Source organism: Ceratotherium simum, chromosome X (assembly GCF_057802395.1).
Source record: "Ceratotherium simum simum isolate JZ-2026a chromosome X, ASM5780239v1, whole genome shotgun sequence".
In the NCBI taxonomy this organism is placed as follows: domain Eukaryota; kingdom Metazoa; phylum Chordata; class Mammalia; order Perissodactyla; family Rhinocerotidae; genus Ceratotherium; species Ceratotherium simum.
In genome coordinates this window covers 90,912,267-90,939,403 of record NC_141940.1, presented here as the reverse complement: position 1 = coordinate 90,939,403, position 27,137 = coordinate 90,912,267, and the positions used below count along the sequence as shown (strand labels likewise).

General features: G+C 38.0%; 2 protein-coding genes across 2 annotated transcripts in view; one reads left to right on the top strand and one right to left on the bottom strand.

Annotated features, from left to right (window-relative positions):
• The window catches only part of LOC101398697 (uncharacterized), a 727,039-nt gene that overhangs the window by 340,510 nt on the left and 359,392 nt on the right, over nucleotides 1-27,137 (bottom strand).
• RP2 (RP2 activator of ARL3 GTPase) overlaps nucleotides 3,616-27,137 on the top strand; it is a 32,320-nt gene continuing 8,798 nt past the window's right edge. The window contains exons 1-3 of the mRNA XM_004434987.2: nucleotides 3,616-3,883; nucleotides 14,720-15,385; nucleotides 19,948-20,062. Coding sequence (XP_004435044.2) covers nucleotides 3,782-3,883; nucleotides 14,720-15,385; nucleotides 19,948-20,062 — 883 coding nt within the window. The 5' untranslated portion in view covers nucleotides 3,616-3,781. The remainder of the gene's footprint in view (nucleotides 3,884-14,719; nucleotides 15,386-19,947; nucleotides 20,063-27,137) is intronic.

Here is a 27,137-nt window from a genome sequence, read left to right as displayed (position 1 = left end):
TGAAAGAAAATCAGTAAGAACTACGTAAAAGCTAAAGTATAAGAAGAGATTTTGGCTCAAAAATCTTTTTTTTTTTTTTTGGTTGGTGAGGAAGATTGGCTCTGAGCTAAAATCTGTTGCCAATCCTCCTCTTTTTACTGAGGAAGATTAGTCCTGAGCTAACATCTGTGCCCATCTTCCTCTATTTCGTATATGGAATGCCACCGCAGCATGGCCTGATGAGCAGTGTGTAGGGCTACATGCGGGATCCGTACCCCCGAACCCCAGCCGCCTAAGCAGAATGCACGAACTTAAGCACTACACCACCGGGGCCACCCCCCTCAGAAATCTTTTAAAGGAAAAAAAAAAGTTATTTGCCTGTACAATTTTTTTAACCTTCCAATCCTCTTCTTCAGTACATATGTAACACTACTGACAGAATTGACTCCCGCTGTGGTAGCCAGCCTCTGAGATGATACCCCAAAGATCTGTGTCTTTTAGTATTCGTTCCCTTGTTTAGTCCCCTCCCTTAGTGAATCAGGGCCAGCCCTGTGTGACCAATAGAATCCAGTGGAAGCATGTTGCGTGTCTTCTGAGACTATATCATAAGAGGCCCTGCAGCTTCTGCCTTGGTCTCTTGGAACACTCGCTCCTGGAGCCCTCAGCACGATATATGAATTCCGACTGCCCTAAGGCCCCTTGCTGGAGAGATCACAAAGTGGGGAACTGAGATTTCTATGGAAGGATTCCTGGCCAGTCCCCCAGCCATTCGAGTCATCCCAGCTGAGGCGCTGGATGTAGCATGGAACAGAGTTGAGTTGTCCCCACTGAGCTCTGCCTAAATTGCAGATTCAAAATAATAAATTGCAATAATAATAAATTGCAAAATAAATAATCATTGTGTTAAGCCATTAAGTTGCACATGGTTTGTTAGGCAGCAATAAATAACAGAAAGACTCCTCCCTTCCTTCTCCTTCACTTGCTTTATGTAAAGTGTCTCCTTAGGTGAGTGAGGAGTGAGCAAGCATGTGTCAGGTCAACTCAAGAATAGGGACCTTTCCAGCCATTGTTGCTGGGGTAACTGACTTATTCATGCTGTGGAGATATACTTCTTCAGGACTATCTTCTGAGGGGCAACTATGTCACTTCTGTGGTCAAGTCACACAGGAGACCCAGACCATCTCCAGAGCCTGTGGTCAGGTGCAAATCCACAACACAACTTTTTAATATAGATGAATATATCTATTCAGATGAACGTGAAAGGCAGCTTTCTACAGAAAAGAAGTCACAAGAGTATAAGTAGCAGGAGGGGTACAGGGAGAAGGAGCAACCGACTTTTGCCTGGACTCTGTGGAGTTAGAGCTGCCAGCACGTTCCCTTTCAGGAGCTGCTCCCCATCCGTGTTTGTAATATGGAGCTGATCCCTGCGGCTGCAGCAACTAGACCAGGGGTGTACACTTGACCGATGGGTAACCATTCTATTCTCGATCTGCCAGCAATTTATCTAGTTATCTCCCTTTGAGAATCTGAGCTAAGATATAAAGAGACTGTAGCAGGCACTCAGACAGAAAGGCATGAGGAATCAGGGCTGGATGGCTGTTCTCAGCCACGTATATGCTGATGAGTATGGAAGTAAAGAAAGCTGGTTTGCAGAAAAAGTAGTGATGAGAATCCATGGCCAGGGGTGGGGGGGGTGGGGGTGGAGGAAGAGGAAGAGTGAGAGAAAGAAAGAGCATAAGACGGTTCTAGCACTAGCTCTGTTCATTGGCTTTCTAGTCCCCAGTTTTTAAAATTAAATTAAATTTTCCTTTATTTTATTTTTGGTCGAGAGTGATGGTGGGATAGGATTTAATAAAGGGGACTTTATCTTCACATTTGTTTAAGGATCCCTGAAAAGATCACTGTTGGATATAGAGGTTGTTTTAGGTTTGAGTTTTTCATTAATGAATACTTCAAAACTATGAGAGTTTTAGGGATTGTTTCTCTAAAATTAGTTTTGTTATTTGTTCTTTAAGAGGAACAGCATCACTGTGGGACAAGGATCCCATAGGTGTCAGAAGGCCTAAGCAGATACTTCTTTATTTCAGATGAATCAGAGGAACAAATTTAGGGCAGGAGGGAGCACTGGACAACACAGGCTCTGAGTTTTTCTAGTCCCTGCTCAGCCACTCTCTTTGTGACCACAGCTTAGTCCCTTGATCTCTGTGGACCTCTGTTTCCTCCACTGTACTACGTGGTGGTCACAATTTTAACATTCTATGACTATAAAATATCTAAGGGTCTTATCCAAAACATCCTCACATAGACCTTTCATCTCACTCTGAAGAAGAAAAAGTGTGCACTGGGTAAAGACTCTATTGCCTAAGATCTGGAACTTAAATTTGCAGTAATTTCTAATACTTGAGCACATGCACTTTTCTTCCTGATTCTGCAATAAAGGACGGGAAGTAAAAAAGGGAACATTCTTAATGCTCAAGTTAAGTCAGAGACTCATTTAGGAAACACACTAGATGTGATTAAGTGTGGGAAAGTAAAAAGATAACCAAATTTGAACCTGAACCAATCAGCATTGGATGTCCTACCAAGACGTCAAAGTACTGTGCTCAGAGAATTAAACCAACAATTTACCTTTTCTACTACATAAGCAGTACACATAAGCATGTGTACTGTAGTCAATTCAGCTCCAGTATAACAAATGTGAATATTTAGTGTGTATATTTGTTAATATCTTCAGACAAATCCTATACCATTTGCTTAGAACAGATCTGATGGTTTATATGCAATGCTTATGTCCTCAACTGGGCTATAAACATTATGAGGAGAACCCCTTTACCATAACTCCACCCCTCTCCTCCACACACACACTTTAGTCACTTTCTTTGAAAATATGAAAAAGGTTATAAATGCTTCCTTCACTAGTGTGCAAGCATTCATTCACACATTCATTTGACAAACGTTTTATGGAGTACCTTGAATGGAGTTGGGCCAGGCCTAGGGAATTCAAAGGTACATGCCATCTAAGATAGGCCTTTTGGTCTCAAGAAATTCACAGTTCCCAAAGGGAGAGGATACACAAATAATTATTTTACTAAGTACTTGTGCAATTTTAGAGTGATACGTGGAAGTATTAAGAAAGCACATAAGAGAGGGCAAAGAGGGTCGGGGAGGCTGTTGGGGGAAGTTCCCTGAGGGGGCAACACTGGCCAGACGACGACGTAAGGGCCGAGGATGGGTGATTAGGGAAGAGGAGTGAGGACTACGAATTTCAGGGCCCCTTCCCGTGTCAGCAGCAATTCCTGTTCCCTCACCACTTGCATCATAAAACTGAAGTCTAATGTTCGACCACGGATCCCTCCCGCGCCTAGACCTTCTTAACTGAGAACCAAACGTAGAAGGACGGGACTTCAAGGCGACACTCCCAGCAGCAGGACAGCCCTACCAAGTCCTAGGAGGGGCGGGGCAGGGCGGGGGGCTGGCGCAGAAGCCGGGCGTGGATTGGTTGGGTGCGTACGTCGACCTCCCTTCATAGGCCGCGCAGTGCTGCTCGCGGGGCTTTGATTGGCTCATCGAGCGCTGAGTGGTCATTGGCTGCGGTGGGTCGTCAGGGCGACAGACAGGAAAAAGAGAAGGGGTGGTGGGCCTGGCGGGCGGACCGAGGCTGCGGGCAGTTGGGCGGTTCCGCGCGGCAGTGTCGGGGGATCTCCGGGGCCCTGGCGTCCGGGGTCCACGCCACACTCCAGGAGGTGCCTGAGCGAGCGGGCCAGCGAGCAGTAGCGGCCAGAGAGACCCGCGGGCCGGGACCATGGGCTGCTTCTTCTCCAAGAGGCGGAAGGCTGAGAAGGAGTCGCAGCCCGAGGGCGAAGAGGAGCGACCCAAGCAGTACAGCTGGGACCAGCGCGAGAAGGTAACCCGAGTCCGGTCGCCACTGCGCTCAGCCCTCCTGAGGCGCTCCGTAAGGGTCCCTTGCGGCCCGGGAGGGCTCAGCGGGCCAACCCAACAGCTGCAACTCGCACGCCCGCTCGCTCTCTCCCTCTCTCTCTCACCCGAGTAGTTGAAGTCGGAGTGAATGACTTTTTGGGGAGCCGTGAAATAACGGGCTAGAGAGGGCGCCACGGAGGGCTGGGAGGCGCTGTAAAGGGCCTTAGAGCTCCTTGTCCAGGGAGATGGACCCCTGGGGGCTTTCCCTCTGCTCTGCACCCTGACCTCCCGTCTGAGGAGGGACTCGAGGGAAGGAAGGAGAGCGGGGAATGCCCCAATCTCAAATCTGCTCATTTCCCCGGCAGCACTCAGCGGGGTTTTGTCCAGTCCTCGAGTTACACTTGGGACTGATTGTCATCTCTTTCACGGCTTCTGTTCTTTCCGTGGCTGTTTTCTCTTTTGTCTGCCCTAGCCAGTAAATCTCTTTGGTGCCTAATGGTATATCCACTGCTGAATTTTCTCAATTACGAAGTGGACTGTTGAACATACTGCTTTGCTTTCCCTCCTCTTCCAGTTACCCAAAAGGAATAATGAAAATCAAATCAGCCTTGGAATGGCTCTTAAGACTGTAAAGTGAAAATAACCAGCATAAACCGGGCAATATTTAACTATTGCTGTAAATGAATGAAAACGCTCTTATTTTTACTTTTACATGTAGCCAGAAACAAAAAAGGTTTGAAAATGTCCACTAGTCTTGCACAAAACACATAGTCATAAATTTCGTAATGCTTCCTCTTTCTACATAGTTCTCCATTTGTGTTTAGTAAAGTACTTTGATAGACTTATCAATTATTTTTGTCTTCAAAACCAAATGAGGTTTTTTTAATGAGTGTTATGAACAGTTAACTCCTTGCTTAATGCAACATATCTTTATCCATGAATACTTTATAGTAAATTTCTTATTAATGTTTTGATTTCATAGATCTTCCTGTGTGATTTCTAATCCCCAGCAACATTTATTCATGTAAACTCGGTTCTCCCAGTGTCAGATTTAATAAATTGGACACTTCTCAGCCCCATCTTTCTGCCCCTGTTTCTCAGATCCTTCTTGGGTTGCATGGTATATTTATTATCTCTTATCCATACTTGATAGCAACATTTTATAATGTAGGAATGGAAAGTACTGTGCTTTCTGTCACACAAGAAGATTGCACCTATCATTTAACGTCATTTGGTGGACAGTTTTGAAAAGATTCATTTCCTCATCCTTGGTATTTCTGTGTTCTTTAAGCTTAACTGTCTGCCATAGAGAAGGTTGTGTGTTTTATTTTTATTTTAGCTTCTTGTTTTGAAATCATAGGCTAAAACTAAAGTGCTTTTATTTTTTATTTAGAGTAGTCTTGGTTGCCCTCTGACCCATTACTTCATAATAAATTGCCTTACACTTAACCTTTATTAACGTAATGCTTGGGTTAATTGGGATCTCACATGTTATTCTTTCTGCTTTTAGATAAATGGATGTGTTCTGTGATTTTTTTTCTTTTGCTCTTTGGCTAAGTAAACACATTGAAAAATAGAATAGTGGACACCAACATCTAAGCTCCCTCACTCCCCATGAGCATATGGTAAACTTTCAATTGTAGACATTGTTTTGAGCTTACAGGGAACATTTTTGGGGAACACTGCTAGATACTGTAGTTGTAGAGGTATCAGAGATATTACTGGAAATATAAAATAAGTTTATGCTTCTGGGTATGTGTATAGTAAAAGTTAAAATCTTGATCAACTCAACTCATCAAAATTTTTCTAAGTAAATGAGCATTATATTCTGAAAACAACCCAGTTTAAAAGTATTTTGGACTATTAGAGAAAGAGAATTACCAGCTTACATTTTGAGACAACGGAGATACCACATTTCCCAACATTGTTTTTTCTTTTTGGAATTTTTATTTTTCTTTTGGAATTACTAGGGTGCCTCATTTATGACAGCCTGCTAAATTTTATATGATTTTAAAGATTTTTTTTCTAGTTCCTTACCTCTCATGAGGCTGATTTGGGCTAGCGTACAAATGTTCTGTATTAGTCCAATGATACTTTTACTGATACTTGTTTGCTCCTAGAAGATTTTAATTGTATCTTAAAAGGAATAGAATGCAAATACAGCCCAGAGAACATAAATGAGATATATTGCATGTATATTAACAGAAAGGTTTGTATTAAAAGTTTAGGCTTCTGTAATGTGATCATGGAGTACAGCATATACAATTTTAAAGTTATATCAGACAATTACTATTCAACTTAGAAGACTTTAGGTGTAAAAACAAAATTTGTTGCCTGAAAAGTTTCCTTGCAACTTGGAAAAGTGGTGTTTAAACTTTTGCTTAGGTTGTGTAATGCGAGTATCTTTATGGAGAGGCACCCTCTGGGTTTTGGGTTTTGAATTGTGTAATTGTGTCAGTCTTAGGGGACTGAAGCTAGGAGAAATTGTCTCAATTAGAAAGAATGTTTGGAGACTAAGTGTTGTCATGGCAACTGATATACTGTAATCAACAGTGTGAGAAGCTCATTTTCTATTGCTGTTGACTTTGAAAAAGAAAAAAGTTTACTGTACAATTACTACATTGACATGATGAGAAATATTTTTGGTTTGTAAGATCTGTGTTTAAATCATTTGGAAGGAAATGCTTTTATCCTTGTTATCTGTATGCTGTCTCTCATAGCTAGGCAAATTATTCAGTATATATGTACTCAAACACCAAGGAAGACTCAAAATTATAAGAATTATCCCTGCCTTCGAAGGGCTGGCTGGCTTTGTTGAGTTAAAACGGGAAATATTTAAGTACAAACAAGGGGAAGATGAGTGCTACAGATAAGTAGTTTTCATTTTCCAGTTATTCATACCAATACTCCTTCTCCTACGTGATAGAAATGAGGATTAGTCTTCTAAACAATAATGACTTAAGTATGAAAATTGTGATTTTGTGTATGGACAACACATCCTGTGTCCATTACATTTGTCTCATATTCGATAGAAATAATACTAAACAAAACCCTTATATCAGAGATTCAAGTAACTGCATTTTATTCAGCGTCTGTTGTGTAACTTTGGATAAAGTTGTACGTTTCAGGTTCCTTGGCTATAAAATCAGACAGTACTAAAGATTTCTCTACTATTTAATAAGGTAAAGGCCTGTGCTGAGGAAGAGAGGTTAGACGGTAATGTTACCACTGAGGATAGAACTCGGACCAGAGATTGGGCAGGACAGAACCAGTCTGAATATAAGGCAGATCATAATTCCCAGAGTTGTTCATCAGTGGAAGGGGTGGCTTTGTGAGAAACTGATTTCCATGTTAGTCAGAACATTCAGACAGAAGTTGGATGGTGACCTACTAGAAAGAAGTGTCTGCATTCAGTAGGGGGCTAGATACTGTTTTTAGCCTTTTAAGTACATAAGGTATTCTCCTTGTCCATTGCTGTGCACCAAACCACCCCAAAACGTAATGGCTTGGAATAGTGGCAAGTACTTATTTTGTTCACAACTCTGCAATTTGTGTAGGGCTTAGCAGAGTTGGCTCTCTGCTCTGTGTGGCATCAGCTGCGGCAGCTTGACTGGAGCTGGGGGTTCTGCTTTCAATATGGCTTAATCACAGAGCCGGCTGGCGAGTTGATGCTGGCTTTCGCCTGGGACTGAGGGCCGGGCCTCTTCATGTAGCCCAGGCTTCCTCACAGCGTGATGGCTGGGTGCCAAGGGTAAGTGTCCTAAGAGAGACCAGCAGAAGCTGCATGGCTTTTTCTAACTAGCCTCTTAAGTGACATAGTGTTACTTCTGCCGTATTCTGCTGGTTGAGGCAATCACAAAAGTCCAACCACGTCCAAGGGGAGGGGACTTCTTGATGGGAGGATTGTCAAGGAATTTGTCAACATGTTTTAAATCCTTTACATAAAGTTGTTGTTGTTGTGTTTTAAAGGCCATAACTAGTTCTTTGTTTATTCATTTTAAAAGTAGCTTTATTGAGATATAATTCATATACCATATAATTCACTCATTTAAAGTGTACAACTCAATAGTTATGTTACTGCCGTCACTATAATCTAATTTTAGAACATTTTCATCCCCCACGAAAGAAACTCGTATTTATTAGTAGGTCCTCCCCATTCCCCCCGCCCCCTAGTCCCTGGAAACCACAATTTTACTTTCTGTCTATAGATTTGTCCATTTTGGACATTTCATATCAATGAAATCATACAATATGTGGTCTTTGGTTACTGGCTTCTTTCACATAGCATGTTTTTGAGATTCATCCATATTGTAGCATGTATCACTACTTTATTCCTTTTTATTGCTGAATAACATTCCATAGAATAGATATTTTATTTTATTTATCTGTTTTATTTATTTATCCAGTCATCAAATGTTGATGGACATTTCGGTTGTTTCCACTTTTTGGCTCTTATAAATAATGCTGCTATGAACATTTGTGTACAAGTTTTGTGTAGACATATGTTTTTATTTCTTTTGGGTATATACCCAGGAGTGGAATTCCTGGGTCGTATAGTAACTCTATGTTTAACTTTTTGAGAATCTGCCAAACTGTTTTTCAAAGTGTCTGCACCATTTTACATTTCCACCAGTGGTGTATGAGGGTTCCAATTTCCTCACTCATATAGTTTTGATAAAGGCAAAAAGCATAGGGAGTGGAAAGTGTATGGGACTAGAATGTTAATTTGTATTCTGCACTCAACTACACCTCACTGGTAAAGTCATTTAGCTTTTCCAGCCCTCAGTTTCCTAAAATCTCTTCCAGTTCTCTAATTCTCTGAGCATCTCGTGAGGGGAGGTAAGCATTGCACAAGCATTCAGGCAAATCTGGGTAAACAAAGGGAATGTGATAGGATGTAAGATTAGATTAGATGATTTGGAATATCCTTTCCAATCCTAAAAATCCATAATTCTATTTTGTGGTTATATAGTTAGCAACATGATGAGCTGATATAAATATAGTACTTCAGCTTTTCTTCTCATCGATGTATATAATGCCAAAGTACTGGTATTTATTATTTCTATAATTACATGGCACTGCCGTTTTCATTCATGAAATAACCTTTCAGCTGTATAGCTATGTAGCCCTGAAAATGACTTGACATGTTTAAATTTTAAGAAATTTGTTTAATTGAAGTGTAAGTTACATACAGTAAATTTTACCCTTTTAAAATGTACAGTTCTATGAGTTTTGACAAATGAATACAGTTGTGTAACTATCACCACAATCAAGGTACAGAATAGTTCCATCATCCCCCAAAATTTCCTCGTGCTCCTTTGTAGTCAACTCCGCCCCCAGCCTCTGATCAGTTTTTTATCCCTATAGTTTTCTCTTTCTGAGAATGTCATATGAATGGAATCATATAGTATGTAACCTTTTGAGTCTGGCTTCTTTCACTTAGCATGGTAGATTTAAGATTCACCCATGTTGCTGCATGTATCAAGAGTTCCTTTTTATTGCTGAGTAGTAGTCCATTATATGGATGTACCACATTTGTTTATCCATTCACCAGTTGAAGGACATTTGGGTTGTTTCCAATTTTGGTAGTTATGAATAAAGCTAACATAAACATTTGCATACAGGGTTTTGAGTGAACGTGTTTTCATTTCACTTGGCTGAATGAATACCTAGGAGTAGGATTACTGAATCATATGGAAATTGTATATTAAACTTTATAAGAAACTGCCAAACTATTTTCCAAAGTGGCAATGCCATTTTGCATTCCCACCAGCAATGTATGAGAGATCCAGTTGCTCTGCATCCTCACCAACACTTGGTATGGTCAGTTTTTTAAAGATTTTAGCCTATATAGGCATATAGTGGTATTTCATTGTGGTTTAATTTGCATTTCCCTAATGACTAATGATGTTGAGCATTTTTCCATGTACTTATTTGCCATCTGTATATTTTCTTTGGTGAAGTGTTTATTAAAATCTTTTGCCTATTTTTTACTGGATTATTTGTTTTCTTATTATTGAGTTTTGAGAGTTCTTTATATATCCTGGATACAAGTTCCTTGTCATATATGTGTTTTGCAAATTTTTTTTCCCCAATTAATGACTTGTCTTCTCTTATCAGCGTCTTTTGAGGAAGAAAAGTTTTCAATTTTGATAAAAGTCTAATTTTCAATTTTTTCTTTTATGGATTGTGTTTTTGGTTTCACACCTAGGAAATCTTTGCCTAACTGAGATTACAAAGATTTTCTCCACTGTTTTCTTCTATAAGTTTTAGAGTTTTGGGTTTTATATTTAGGTTCTATGATCCACTTTGAGTTAATTGTTATATATGGTGCAAGGTATGGGAGATTCTTTTTATTTTTTTTACATATGGATGTACAATTGTTCCAGCACTGTTTGTTGAAAAGACTATCCTTTCTTTATTGAATTGCCTTTGCACCTTTGTCAATATATACATAAGTCTATTTTTGAACTCTCTATTCTGTTCCATTGATTTGTGTGCCTAGTAAACATTGCTTTCTGTTTGAATATGGTTGAATATGAAGAAGCAGCCAAGAGAATGTACTTAGTAGCCAGACTGCCTAGGTCTCAGACTCAGCTCAAACACTTACTAACTTTGTGACCTTGGGCAAGTTATTTAGCCTCTGGGTGCCTAGATTTTTCTCATCTGTAAAACAGAGATAATTATAGTACATACCCCTCATAGGGATTTTTATGAGGATTGAGTGAATGATTATAAAGCAATTAGAATTGTGCCTGGTATCTATATAGTGCTTCTTATACTCCTGAGTCTTATTTTGGTCTTCTACCCAGACTGGATTTCCATTAAAATTAACAAATTCCGTTATTTCATCTCAGATTATCATTATGGAAGTTTAACCGTGGAGATGAATTTTAATGAAAAATTTGCATCACTGCTCAGTAAAAGAATAAGAGGTTCACTTTTATTTTCTGTTAGGAAAATAATACTTAACTTAGTTTAGTAGCTGTTATCAGGTGAATTCCAACTCCTGAAATGTTTCTTTGATTTTAAAAGTATATCCACTACCTCTTAAGGATTGTAGTAAGAAATACAGCCTAAACTAAGCTCACTTCATAAGTGGCTCTTGTGAAAAAGTAGTTTAAAACATGACCTTTCCATGTTTGTGATTTTAGGCACTTGATTTGAGAACCAGTAAGTTTTGCAAAATTATTATGGTACTAAGCCACAGCTTATTATTACTTTTTGTTTTGAAGAACTTTTAGGAATTGTTGAGAAAGTACAGCAACATAAATCCTAAGTTTCTCCTTTGTAGACCACATTGACAGTCCAAATAACTTTATACTATAGAACTCTTGAGCTATAGAATCTTTAGCTATGGGATTAGTTTCTTCCCATGAACTAGGAGAATTGAGGTGTCCAGACAAGATACTTAGAATAATAGTAAATTACATTTAACTCCTCAGCATTGGCATCTGTTTTGGACTGAATATTTGTGTGTCCCCTCCCCAAATTTATATGTTGAAGCTCTAACTCCCAGTGTGGCTGTATTTGGAGATGGGACCTCTAAGGAAGTAATTAAGGTTAAATGAGGTTATAAGGGTGGGGCCCTGATCTGATAGGATTAGTGTCCTTATAAGAAGAGACGTTGGAGAGCTTGCTCTGCACCCACAGGAAAGGCCATGTGAGGATACAGTGAGAAGGCAGCCATGTGCAAGCCAGGAGGAGAGGTCTCACCAGAAACCAACCCCAACGGCACCTTGGTTTTGGACTTCCCAGCCTCCAGAACTGTGAGAAATAAATTTCTATTGTTTAAGCCTCCCAGTCTGTGTTATTTTGTTATGGCAATCAGCCTTAGTCTGCTCAAGCTGCTGTAACAAAATACCATAGATTGGGTGGCTTAAACAACAGAAATTTATTTCTCACAGTTCTAGAGGCTGGGAAGTCCAAGATCAAGGTGCCAGCAGATCGGGTGTCTGGTGTCAAAGATAAATACACTTGAAAACACCAATATATAAAGGTACATGCACCCCTGTGTTCATTGCAGCGTTATTCACAATAGCCAAGACTTGGAAGCAACCTAAGTGCCCATCAAGGGACGAATGGATAAAGAAGATGTGGTATATATACACAATGATATTAACTTCTAACTTAATTGCATGTTGGTCCCATATCATGACCTGTAAGTTATCTATTATTTAAAATTTGTTGAGGCTTTCTTTATGATCTAGTACATGATTTTAAAAAACTCTTTAGTGTGTGCTTAATAAAAAATGTGAGTATACTCTACTTATTAATGCAGACCAGATCTTCTATATTTTTGTAGATTTTTTTTTTAGTCTACTTGACCAATCAATAATTGAGAGAAGCAGCATTAGAAGATACTCCTTAGATTTTAATTCACCAGTTCTGAGGGTTTGGAGAGGTCCAGAATGACTGTCAAAGTTAGTCCCCACCTGTTTTTCTCAGCTCTTCACCAATACAGGGTTTCTGCCCTGCCCTGAGTGTACTCCCAAGGAAGTCTAGACCAGAGATCTGAGTCCCAGCAGCTGCGGGGGGAAGCACTATTGTCTCAAGATTTAGGAGGGGGAGAAGCAAGAGCAGAAATCTCAAGAGGTTCCTTTGCTTTTGTATCCTCCCTCACCCCACCACAGGGGTTTCTCAGAGTTTCTCCTTTTCTTGGTATTTTCCATACCTGGTCCCTTTGGGGTTGATCTTGGGCAATGGGGAGCCAGCAACTCTAGTTCATTACCTTGGTAGGGACCAAACTGGAAAATCCTAGAAATGGAATTGCTTGAACACCTCTTCCCACATTAAACCTGTGTTGCCTCCTGTATTTTCCATTTTTTCTGTGTGTGGCACTACCAACATCCAATCACATAAACCAGAGTAGTGTTTTTTCAAACCTGTGGGTGGGATAATAGAAAATATTAGGGGGCTTATATAAGGGTAAATATTATTTTGTGAAACTTTTATTTCATTGGTATGTGTACATGCACAAATACTCATAAGTATGTGTACTGGACTGTGCTGAAGAATATACTAGTGTGGATTGTGGTCCAAAAAGTTGAAAAACACTGGATTAGAGAATTTGACCCATCCTTCTGCCTTACCTCCTACAGTCATTGAATTACCAAATCTGCTGATTCTACTTCCTCAATATTTCTCAAATTTATCCCATTTTCCTCTTCCCTACTAACCACTGCTCTAGTTCCAGCCCTTTCTGGACAACTGCAACAGCCTCTCAGATCCACGCTCCACTTTTCCTTATTCTTATCAGAATAATCTTCCTGAAATGTAAATTTTGCTTATTTAAATCCTTCTGTGGTACCCTATTGCCCATAGATAACTTCCAAGCTTTATAATATGGCCTCTACCTACCTCTCTAACTTCATCTGCTCCCATTCCGCTATCACTGGTAACACCAAACCACTTTCAGTTTTCCTCACCCTCCCTGAAGAGTTTTATTTTACTCATTCTTTCACTTTTGCCTGGCGTGGGAAGGGAGGATCCTTTACTTCCACCCCTATTACCTGGTGAACTCCAGCTTATTCATTCTCACTTTGTACAGGAAGTCTTACACCCCTACCTCCCCTGCCCCAGGTATTCCTCTTCTATATTTCCAGAACATTCTGGCCATTTATCATTACACAGCCAAGTTGTTTTTAAATCATCTATTTAGGTTAGTGTTTACTTCTTTTATGGAATGACCTGGTCACATTCATTTTAGTACCTAAAACAATGTCTGGCTCATATTGGATGTTCAAATGTTGGTTGAATAACTGAAGATCCAGAAAGTTGAAGTGCCTTTTTCAAGATCATGTTGCTCATAGGTGACAAAATTGAGACTGGAAAACAAATGGCTCTTTTATTGCCTCATGCTACAGACCAGTACCCCTTCTAGTACATTATGTAAAACTGGATAAGTACATTTATTGTGCAATATTGAATAAGTCATTTTAAGGTAGTTTGCTAATAATTAAGATGATTAAATTATCCTTTGTAAAAAAAATCAGATTTTTACATACTGTATCTATGGGAGCCTGTTTCTGGTGCATGAAGTTTTGCATGAAATTTAAGTTTGCAAAGAGGTAAAACAGTGCAAGTAGATTCAAAAGTAATGTAGAAAAATCAAAATGGCCCTTTAGTGAGTATATTTTGAGAAGGCAGTTAAAATAAAAAAAAATAATGTGACAGATTCCAGGCATACTGTTTAAAAGATTATGTGAGCTTTAGTTTGGAATACCTAGTAGATGCAAGTTCTGACGTATAGTGATTCTTGTGCTTTCAGCTTCTTCCATTTTCTAGAACATTGCAGAAAACAGTCGGGATTTAGAAACTAAGACCCATGCATCAATTTATGGAAGGATAGAGATATCCTTCAATCTGGGTGTATTTCCAATTTCAGAAGTTTTTAAAGAAGCAGAAGTTGTTTTAAATGTGAAGCATCAGAAAAAGAAAAAGCCTCAGAGCTGAAATATTCCTTAATATCGTCCAATATGCTATGTATATGTGTGAGAATTTCCCCAATTGTTTCAAAAAAGTGTTTTTACAATTGGTATGTTGAAACAGGATCTAAACACTGTCCACACATTGTTTGGTTGATATGTCATTGAATCTTTCTTTATCTATAACAGTTTCCTCTCCCTTTTTTTCCCCTCATGCCTTTTATTTATTGGAAAAAAAATTTGTGCTGTTCATTTTCTCATTGTGTTGCAAAGTCGGTGAAAGTAGGAACGTATTGTTTTAGCACTAAGAATTGTGCCTGGCACCCAGTAGACATTTAATTGATATCTGTTGAATAATGTTAATAATACTCAAGATCTTTATTTTGTCCCTGCAGGTTGATCCGAAAGACTACACTTTCAGTGGACTGAAGGATGAAACAGTAGGTCGCTTACCTGGGAAAGTGGCAGGACAACAGTTTCTCATTCAAGACTGTGAGAACTGTAACATCTATATTTTTGATCACTCTGCTACGATCACTATTGATGACTGTACTAACTGTGTAATTTTTCTGGGACCCGTGAAAGGCAGTGTGTTTTTCCGAAATTGCAGAGATTGCAAGTGCGTGTTAGCCTGCCAACAGTTTCGTGTGCGGGATTGTAGAAAGCTGGAAGTCTTTTTGTGCTGTGCCACTCAACCCATCATTGAGTCTTCCACAAATATCAAATTTGGCTGTTTTCAATGGTACTACCCTGAATTAGCTTTCCAGTTCAAAGATGCAGGGCTAAGTATCTTCAATAATACCTGGAGTAACATTCATGACTTTACACCTGTATCAGGAGAACTCAACTGGAGCCTTCTTCCAGAAGATGTTGTAGTTCAAGACCACGTTCCTCTGCCTACTACCGAAGAACTCAAAGCTGTCCGTGTTTCCACAGAAGCCAACAGAAGTATCGTTCCAGTATCCCGGGGTCAGAGACAGAAGAGCAGTGATGAATCATGCTTAGTGGTATTATTTGCTGGTGATTATACTATCGCAAATGCCAGGAAACTAATTGATGAGGTAAGGAGAGAGAGAGAACAGAAACAGACATACACCTAGATAGAAACACACTGCTTTCTGAAGAACGTCCATTCTTTTTAAATTGGCTATTAGAAATTCAGGCAATACTTAAGTTATAGTCCTCTGCCCCCTACAGATTTATCTGTAAGCTGGTTGCTTAGGCCTCAAAATACTTTCCCAAAGAAACTTTTTAAAAAGATAATTCAATCCAGGAGCAACGGTTGCTGTGTTGGTGGGTGCTCCAGTGGGGAGGCAGCAGCAGGATGCATTGATTATCCATTAATCAGATGTTCTTCAGAAGGAGTCTGTTTGGGTTTACAAATCAAACTTCCAGAAATAGATAAGTGAATGGAAGACTCATCAAGTCTCTTTTTGAATGGATTTTTTTTTTTTGTGAGGAAGATCGGCCCTGAGGTAACATCTGCCAATCCTCCTCTTTTTTTTGCTGAGGAAGACTGGCCCTGGGCTAACATCCATGCCCATCTTCCTCTACTTTATATGGGACGCCGCCACAGCATGGCTTGCCAAGCTGTGCGTCAGTGTGCGCCCGGGATCCGAACCGACAAACCCCGGGCCGCTGCAGCAGAGCGCGCGCACTTAACTGCTTGCACCACCGGGCTGGCCCCTTGAATGGATTTTTAAAAAGTTGTAACAGTTCTGTCAAAAGGAATGATTTTAGGAAAAAAAATAAAAATGACTACCTCTCTGTAGCTGTACATTCTACAATGTAGAAAACCCATGTCTGAACTCTACAGAGAATATCTGAGGTCTAGTTTTCAAAAACAACAGAAACCAAAGTATAATTTTAAGACTTTGATATTTTCTTTTTTGATTATGCAAATCTGATAAAAACATGCTATGAATCTGGTAAGATATAGAAAAAGTGCTTCTGGCCTTTGAGCTGTTTAATCTCATGTTAATCCAACATCTGAGAGGTAAATATTTTCATTATACTATATGGAGATTTTTTAAAAATAATATAGTTTTAAAAAGATGTAATTATTCAGGCTAAACTCCTTTTTGGTAGGTAATGAGAAGTGGATATAAAGAATATATAGCATATTTAAAGAAAGAAGCCATCAAAACAAACTGTCTTCATGAGTCATCAGATGTTCTTAACCTTTTAACTTTTGGTATCTGATGTATGAAATGGCAGTGTTGTGTGCACTTGAAAGCAATATGACCAGGAAGAGTGATATTCTTTAGATGTCCTTCTGGATTACAAAATAATTAAAAACAAACAAAAATCTAACAATAACAATAATAATAATAGCTAACACTTATATAGTGTTACTATATACCAGGCACTATTGTAAGGGATTTAAATGGATTAACCCACTTAATTCAGAATAACCTGTGAAATAGGTGCCATTATTCCCCTTTTTACAGATAAGGAAAATGAGCCAGAGAGAGGGTAAGTAATTTGCAAAAGGTCACTCAGCTGGTAAACAGCAGAACCATGATTTAAATCCAGGCAGTCTGGCTGTGTAGGCCACATGCCTTAACCCTCAAGCATGCTGCTACTATGCTGCCTCAGTGGTAAAGGAAAGTTGATGAGAGCCCAGTGGGGCAGGAATGTGACCAAAAGTGCATGGAGTTGGGGCCGGCCCCGTGGCGTAGCAGTTAAGTGCGCCCGCTCCGCTGCTGGCGGCTGGGGTTCGGATTCCGGGCACACACCGAGGCACCGCTTGTCAGGCCATGCTGTGGTGGCGTCCCATATAAGGTGGAAGAAGATGGGCACAGATGTTAGCTCAGGGCCAGTCTTCCTCAGCAAAAAGAGGAGGATGGATGTTAGCTCAGGGCTGATCTTCCTCACAAAAAAAAAATGCATGGAGTCAAGGCAAATACTACCCTCCAGCCTAGAAGGAAAAACCCTGGGACTTTCTGGCTAGAGTGATCCTATCTAATTCTGAAATCAGAATTAAAGAATGAAAAGAGAACAAAAAGAAGAAAATACCAAGTACCTGTGAAGAGGGTATCAAATGTGCTGAAAGACCAGCGACTCACATATTAAGAGAGAGATTACATATTTTTTAAAAATGAAGCTCAAGTTCCTAGGAAAATATGTCTAAAAGATGGTTAATATTGAGATGGAAAAGTAAAACTTGAATCTCATTTCATAACACAAATATCTTAGGACAGCTTAGACTGGAACTGTGATTGCTAACTCTGGTTTTGTTAAACCCTACGAGTATCACAGAATTTTGTTTCACGTTTTTATAAATTAACCATATCATAATGGTCTTTTTGAGATAGGAAGTATAAAACTTGAGAGGGTAGAAAGTCCAGAAAAGCTGACTAAAGCAGTGCACATTCCCTTTGGAGTCAAGAGAAGTTACTGGGCCTCAGATTTCTCACCTAAAACTCAGATTTCTTGCTGGCTCTTACCTACAGCACAGATATGCACAGGATAAATTAGAGTAAAAGCATGCAGTTCGAATTGTTTGGGAGTGAAATATTGCATAATTAAGTTGGGTAGTTACCACTGTTTTATAGTCTTTAGAAGAATTTTAATGAAAAAGAGTTTCTTCAAATATCTGCAGTGAAATATCAAAATAGATATAGTTTCATAGTTCGTTATTTGTTTTTAGGTAATGGTATTTTGAATTAATCATCTTTTGTCAGTTTATGTGTCTGACTATAAAATGAGAGGTAACGAGCTGTCTAGAAAATTAGAAACAGATGTAGGATTGTTTCTGCTATTTTAAGTAACTTTGCAGTCATCATGTGGCAGTGATGTCCATGTAATTTTCTACTTTTTTATGTATGTTTTTTCTGAGGAAGCATTGAGGGCTTTGAAAAAGGATTTAAGTTTGATTCCAATTTGATGGAATGGTATGGAATAATGTAGCCATAGAATGAAATACTGTCAACCATTACAACTGATTTTATAGTAGAATAGCTGGAAAATGTTCACAATCAAGTAAGTGAAAATTTGTAGAATATTATGTAAGTATCTGATTTGTTTTTAAAGTAGGTAAGTCTGGAAAGTTATATATACTAAAATGTTAACAGTTGTGGTTATTCTTAGGAAGTGGATTAAGGGCAGATTTTTTTGTTTGTTTATTGCAGTAACATTGGTTTATAACATTGTATAAATTTCAGGTGTACATCATTATACTTCTATTTCTGCATAGATTACATCATGTTCATCACCCAAATACTAATTACAACCCATCACCACACACTTGTGCCGAATTATCCCTTTCGCCCTCCTCCCTCCCCCCCTTCCCCTCTGGTAACCACCAATCCAATCTCTGTCTCTATGTGTTTGTTTGTTGTTGTTATTATCTACTACTTAATGAGGGAAATCATACGGTATTTGACCTTCTCCCTCTGACTTATTTCACTTGCATAATACCCTCAATGTCCATCCGTGTTGTCACAAATGGCTGGATTTCATCGTTTCTTATGGCTGAGTAGTATTCCATTGTGTATAGCAGATTTTTCTTTTTTGTAATTCTATGGACTTTACAATGAACATGTATTATTTCTGTAATGGGAGGAAAAGAAAACTGGGAGAGTAAAAGGAAGTATACCTATATGGCATCTTTAGCTGGTAGCACTTTGGTTGATATTTCTTTGTTTCTATATTTTGTTTTTCAAATGTTCTGTATTGAGCATATATGTTACTTTTATAATTAAAAACCCAATAGGCTTTGCTAACAAACAATTAAGTAGTTGAATGACTTTGCATTTCTTAAAACTACTTTCATAATTATTTAAAAAATTAATATGTTCTCATTGTAGAAAACTGTAGAAATGAAGAAGAGTAGAAATAAGCTTAAAAATCATCCATAATGTACTGTACCTTGAATAGTCTTTTTAGGAATAATTTTCAATTTATTTAATCTGTAATCAGATTAATTGGGTTTGAATCATAGCTCTGTTACTTAATAGTTGTGTGACCTTGGGCAGGTTTCTTAACCACTCTGTGCCTTAATTTTATCATCTGTAAAATGAGGGTAATAAGAGTACCTATCTCATGAGAGGGTTAAATGTGTTAAAAATATAAAGTACACAAAACTGCCTGGCACAGAGGACGTACTCCATAAATGTTATCTATCATTATTGTGCTATACTGTATAAATTTATATCATGCTTTTTAAAATTAATATTATTACATAAGCTAGTCCCCATTTTATTATTTATTATATTTGATGAACTATGGTATTTTATCATGTGAATGTACCATAATTTACTTAAACCATTCCCCTCTCATTGGACATTTGCAGTATCACCAAACTAAAGCTTCCATCTGTTAGTTTCAGTCAAAGAAAATTTTTTAACTATGTTTTAAATTTTGAGGTACAAGTCATGTTTATTATAATCTTAACATTAGGCATTGCGGTACTAATTCTTAACTAGAACCGCCCATCTGGAAGAAAGAATCTTGTGTACGTGCAAACTTGTTATAGCAAACACCGTGAATTTGAGTCATAACTAAAACAAAAATCAGTGTGCTGTGTTGCATTTTATACAGAAAAATACTAGGATAAGAAAATATTGTTTTAATCTGAGAAAGTCATTTTAAAATCTACGTGAAATTTTATTTTCCACAGATGGTTGGTAAAGGCTTTTTCCTAGTTCAGACAAAGGAAGTGTCAATGAAAGCTGAGGATGCTCAAAGGGTTTTTCGGGAAAAAGCACCTGACTTCCTTCCTCTTCTGGACAAAGGTACCTTCTGGATGATTGGTATACTTTTGTAGTTATTCTCTTGACATGCTGATTTGATTTACTCTTGCCTTTAAGCATTTCTCTTACATTGCTTTCTCTTTCTCATTTGTTTTATGTTTTTTTCTATTACTGTTCAGAAATGTCAAAATTTCACATCATTCAAAAAGCCCTATACAATTGGAAATTAGGCATTATGATTTTTTCCTATTCTATCATCTTAGTACTTGAAAGTCATTTTATTATTATGTATTTTATTATTTTTAATTATTATTTTATTATTATTGTATTATAGTGAGTGACCATTTCATTCTCCCTGCCCAGAGTTATCAAGTGCCCAAAGCACTTGATAAGGATTCTTTCTGCCTTCAGTGTGCTTTGACTATACTGGAAAAGAAATAAGAAATATACATAAAATGGTATACTATTTTATGTATTTAATATAATTGATTAACTTTTTATGCATAATTAGGATTGTTTTCCCCAGTGGGTGAATGCCTCCAATAAATTTCAGATATTGGAAATATGTCTGCAAACAGAAGAACTAGAGTTCATGTGCCCTCCTGAAGGGCTGCTGTCTGCCTGTGTGTATTTGAAGGTGTACTGATTCTAGAGGACAGAATACTATTTATTTGTCAGAGCGGGGACATTGTTTGCTCAAAGCTCATCCGACTTTTCTTGACTAGCCTGAGCAAATATGTATAATAATATGCAATGCTGATGGGGTATACCCTAGAAAGAGGGCACATCTGCATTTACATGCTCTTTATATATAAATAAGATGTAATAAACTGCAAAAACCTGTGTGAAAATGTTGGAGAATTGTTAGGATAATTTTAATAACTAATGCTGGGTGTGACTCAGCCCTTAAGTATTAATACAGTATTTCATATACCTTTGTGGTTACTCTAGTAGTATCAAGGATTCGCTCCAACCCAGTGCATGAATCTATCCCAGATTACATATAGGAAATTGTGACCTGGCTCCTTTGATGCAACCATTTTGACGTGGGAACATTCTGATGGAACCTTGAAAATGAACCTTTAAACTCCCAGCAGCTTTTACAAATTGAATCAAGTAATAGTGTAATGAACATCCTAAAGTGTGAGAATTAGGGATGAAGTGAGCATATGAGTAAGTCTAAATTAATGATTTATGTACTCATATACTGTTAGTGAAGTGGTTTCATAGAATTGCTCCAACCCAAATATAATATCTGTGTTTAAGTAACACAACACACCACGTGGAAGAAGTAAAATGTTCTGTTCTTACAAAAAGTAGAACCAAAACCAATGGGCAGATGTTATAGGAATTTCAGCAAATAAACATCATATAAACAGTTTTTAAAACCAGAGATACCCATAGGAAGTACTCAAAGACTATTGAGGTCATGTCAAAAGGTCACAGGAGCCAGCTTGAAGGAGTTTCCACTGGCCAAATTTGGGACAATTTGAGCATCAAAAAGAATAATGAAGGGAATTTATTTAACAACAACAGAAATCCATGCATCCAGTCATAATAAAAAAGAAGGGAAGAGGAAATAAAGGAAAGCTTTTCTGCTGTTTACCGAATACTGTGAGCTAATAAATGTAGAAGGAATGATAGACTATTTCCAACCCTCGATGTAATAATTCAGACAAAGATTATCAGTGAATGCTAAAAGTATTGGGGTACAAGCTGATAAGAAATAGGATATTTATACATTTCTAATTCAAAGAGGAAGTGTACCTTTACAGCAGAGATTTGATGATTACCACATTAACCCAGTGATCAAACAGCAGCACTGATGGCCGGGCAGCTCCACTTCGGTAGCCTGGAGTTCGCAGGTTCAGATCCCAGGTGTGGACCTGCACACTGCTTATCAAGCCATGCTGTGGCAGGCATCCCACATATAAAGTAGAAGAAGATTGGCACAGATGTTATCCCAAGGCCAATCTTCCTCAGCACAAAGAGGAGGATTGGCAACAGGTGTTAGTTAGCTCAGGGCTAATCTTCCTCACCAAAAAGGAAAAAAAAGAAATACACAACATCACCTATGAAGTATTCTTGCCAAAAATATTTAACCTGAATCTAATCAAACCAAGATTTAATTTCTAGTTTATAGGAAAGAAAGGAAATCTAGGGATATGTTAAATGACACCATGAGGAAACAATGAGACAAATCCAAAATTGAAGACATTCTACAAGACAACTGGCCAGGACTCTTCAGACGATGTCCTGGAAAACAAACAAAAATGATGGAGGACTGTTCTTGGATTAAAAGAAACATAACAACTAAATGTAAGGGATGACCTTAGTTGGATCTTGGATTGGGGTAGGGTGAGTTATAAAGCTGTAAAAGGCATTTTGGGGACAACTGGGGAAGTTTGAAGATGATACTATGGAATTATTGTTAGTATCCTTAGGTAGGATAATGGTATTGCGGTTATGCAGGAGATGCATACTGAAGTATCATGATGTCTGCTATTTTCAAATGACGCAGCAAAACAAAAATAAAGTGTGTATGTGTGCATGTGTGTGTGTGTATAGTATATGATAAAGCAAATGTGGCCAAATGTTAACATTTGATGGGTGTAGGTGAAGAGCAAATGGATATTTATGTTATTCTTTCAACTTTTCTATAGCGTTTGGAATTTTTCAAACTAAAAAGTTAGGAGGGCCAGCCCTGATGGTCTAGTGGTTAAAGTTCGGCACACTCCACTTTGGTGGCCTGGGTTTGGTTCTCAGGCATGAAACTACACCACTCATCTGTCAGTGGCCATGCTGTGGCAGTGGCTCACATGAGAAAAAAAGAGGAAGATTGGCAACAGATGTTAGCTCAGGGAGAATCTTCCTCAGCAAAAAAAAAAAAAAAAAAAAAAAGTTGGGGAAAATTTTTAAGTTGCCCAATAGTGCATTGATTGATGTGGAATAGTGAGCAGGCTGTCAGTGGAGATATTCCAGCAGGAGTTGGATGGATTGGCTCCTTATCTAAAAGTGGCCATCAGTCATTCTAAGGAGGATTTCTCAACCTCAGCACTATTGACATCTTAGGACAGATAATTCTTTGTTGTGGAGGGCTGTCTTGTACATTATAGAATGTTTAGTAGCATTCCTAGCCTCTACTGACTGGGTGCCAGTAGCACACTGCCCCAATTGTGGCAACCAAAAACGTTTCCAGACATTGCCAAATGTCCCCTGGGGGGTAAAATTGCTCCCAGTTGCAAACCACTGTTCTGAGCTGAGGGTAGACTTATTCTTTTGAAAATTCACTGTTATTTCAAATAGTTTGTACTTTAGAGTCTCTAAATTTTCCTCCTCAAAGTAGTCATAGTTATGTACTTTCAATTAATAAAGCTATGTGACTGCTTATGAGAGAATTCATTGTGTTTTCCATATTGAGAATCTTCAACCTGACTAATCCTCAGAACAATCTAGGGTGCTTTTAAAGATATAAATTTCCAACTCCTACCCCAGAAATATTGATTCAAATATCTCTGAGACATACCCTTGGAATATGCATTTTAAAAAGTTCCCCAGATGATTCTGATGAGTAGTCAGACTTGGGTTCCTTTGTTTTAGAGGGTCATTCATTCATTTTTTTCAACAAACATAGTAGATGAGACCTGAGAAGAAGCAGAGGAGGAATTAGATAATTTAGGGCCTTGTAAGCCACTGTAGAGACTGGCTTCTAATCTGAGTGAGATGAGAAGCTACTAAACATTTTTATTTGTGTTTTTTTAATAAACTTTTTATGTTGGAATAATTTTATATTTACAGAAAAATTGTGAAGGTAGTACAGAGAGTTTCCATATACCCTTTGCCCAGCTTCTCCTAATATTAACATAACCATGGTACATTTGTCAACTAACAAATTTGCGTTGGTAACATACTATTAACTTAAACTATAAACTTTATTCAAATTTCACCAGTTTTTCCACTTATGTCCTTTTTCTGTTCCAGAGTTCAATCCAAGATCCCACATTGCATTTAGTTGTCATGTCTCCTTAATCTCTTCTCCTGTGATAGTTCCTTAGTCTTTCCTTGTTTTTTATAACCTTGAAACATTTGAACAGTACTGGTAAGTTATTTTGTAGAATCTCTCTCAATTTGGGTTTGTCTGATGTTTTCTCTGGTTAGATGTGGGTTATGGGGTTGGGGGAAAGAAATGAAGTGCCCTTCTCATCACATCACATCAGAGGGCAAGTGATATCAACATGACTTATCACTGGTGATGTTGACCTTAGTGACTTGGTTCAAGTGGTATCTGCCGGGTGTCCTGAACACTGTAAAGTTCCTGTTTTTCCCTTTCTATACTCTGTTTTTTGGAAGTTGAGTTACTAAGGCCAACCTATACTCAAGGAGAGGGCACTTAAGCTCTACCTATTAGAGAGGGGATTATGTACATATATTATTTGGAATTCTTACATTATTTGAAATTCTTCTTTAAGAAAGATATTTTCCCTTCTCTCCCATTTATTTATTCAATCATTTATGTCTGTCAGGGACTCATGGATATGTATTTTATTCTTTGAGTTATAATCCAATACTATCAAATTGTTCTAGTTTTAGCCTTGGGGAGCTCTTTTAGGTTGGTTCCTCTGTCCCTTTGACATGCCTTTTATTTCTTTTTCTTGCATTATTATGCTGGCTAAGACTTCCACTATGATGTGTAGAATAGTGAGAAGAGGACATCTTTGCCCTGTTACTGATCTCAGGGTGAAAGTGATTAGTCTCACCATTAAGAATGATGTTAGTTGTAGGTTTTTCATACATACCTTTTATTAGGCTAAGGGAGTTCCATTCTATTTCTAGTTTGTTGAGTTTTTATCACACATGGATGTTGAATTTTGTCGAATGCTTTTTCTGTGTTGATTGAGATGATCATATATTTTTTATTCTTGAGTCATTTAATCTGGTAAGTGACTGGTTGATTTTGAATGTCAAAGCAGCCTTGTATTTTTGAGATGAACTCCCTTGATCATGATGTATTATCCCTTTGATATACTGCCAGATTCAATTTGCTGTTATTTTATTGAGGATTTTTGCATCTTTGTTCATGAGGAATATTGGTCTGTAGTTTTCTTGTAACATTTTTGTCTGGCTTTGATATTAGGGTAATGCTGGCCTTTCTCTTCTATGATCTTGAAGAGATTATAGAGAATTGGTATCATTTCTTCCTGTGATAGACTTTGCCAGTGAAAACATCTGGGCCTGGAGAATTTTTGGAAATATTTTTAGCTATAAATTTTATTTATTATTTATAGGGCTCTTCAGGATGTCTTTTTCTTCTTGAGTGAATTTTGATAGTTTTTGTCTTTCAGGGAATTGTTTCATTTCATCTAAGTTATCAAATTGATGAGCATAGAGTTGTTTATGGTATTTCCTTATTCTTATTAATGTCTGCAGGATTAGTAGTGATGTCCCTCTTATATTCCTGCTATTGGTAATTGGAGTTCTCGCCCGCTCCCATCAGTCTGGATAGAGGTTTATCATTTTATTGATAATTTCAAAGAAGCAGCTTTTTGTTTCATTGATTTTTTTCCTCCATTGTTTTTCTCTTTTCAGTTTCATTGGTTTCTGCTCTAATACTTATTTCCTTCCTTTCACTTGCTTTAGGTTTGACTTGCTCTTCTTTCTCTAGTTTCTTAAGGTTTAAGCTTAGCTTACTGATTTCAGATACTTCTTCTCTAATAGAGTCGATTCTTGTTATTCACAGCAGTTATGTTGTATAAAGTCGCTGTGAACACTGAGTTAGTAAGTACTGAACTGCTGCTCTGAGGAGAAATACAGGGTTAGGTTCCTGGAAGTCTCTGGTCACAACATTTTTGTCAACCAATCAATAGAAAATCTTGTTGTGTGTTTCTGTTTAAAGACACCTTATTTAGTATATATTATTGAGTCATTAACATTGAACTCACAGCCAACAGCACTATAACTCATACCTGAATGAAGCTTCCCTAACAGCTATTTTCTCTGTAAGGCACATCACAGCCTTCCAAAGCTTAGGAGTATTAGACAGCATTTGGGCGCTATGTTTGGGGGCCATTTTAAACAGCAAAATCACCAACAAAAATGTGGCACTAAATAGACTGTGAAAAGGACACTTGTTTACAGAATGAATGCTGATACAAGAAGGCAGAGCATCACTTTGTTCACATTCACCTGGGAACTTGCATGTCGGGCAACTCAAATTTTTCACTGCTCTGTGCGTGTCCACTAATGACCATGAAAAGACTGCAAGTGTTGATTTGGGGGTTACAAATAAATTTTACCAAGTAGGCAAATTCGCAAATAAGGAATCCACAAATAATGAGGATCAATTGTATATATATTTTGTGTTCAAAATTTGAGCACTGCTTTAGCTTCATCCTACAAATTTTGATATGATGTATTTTCATTTAATTCAGGGTTTGGCAAAATATGGCCTACTATATGTTTTGTAAATGAAGTTTTATTGGAGCACAGCCACACTCATTCTTTTATCTATTATGTTTTGCTGCTTTTGCATTATAACAGCAGAGATGATTAGTTGTGACAGACGCTGTAAGGCCCACTAAGCCTAAAATATTTCCTATCTGGTCCTTTACAGAAAAACTGTATTGACCCCCCATGTACAGTCATGTGCTGCATAACGATATTTCGGTCAATGACGGACCACATATACGATAGTGGTCCCATAAGATTAACACCATACAACCTAGGTGTGTAGAGGCCTATACCATCTGAGTTTTTGTAAGTACACTCTATGATATTGTCATAACAACAAAATCACCTAACAATGCAGTTCTCAGAAAATATCCTCATTGTTAAATGATGCATGACTGTAGTTCAGGATATTTTTTAGTTTCCCTTGAAACTTTTCACTTGATCCATGGATTATTTAGAAATATATTGTTTAATTTCCAAACATTTGGAGATTGTCCAGATGTGTTTCTGTTATTGATTTCTAGATTAATGCTATTACGGTCTGAAAACGCACATTGTATGATTTCTATTTTCTTTAATTAGTTAAGGTTTGTTTTGTGGCACAGAATATAGCCTATCTTGGTGAATATTCTATGTGCATGTGAGAAGAATGTATAGTTTGCTTTTGTTT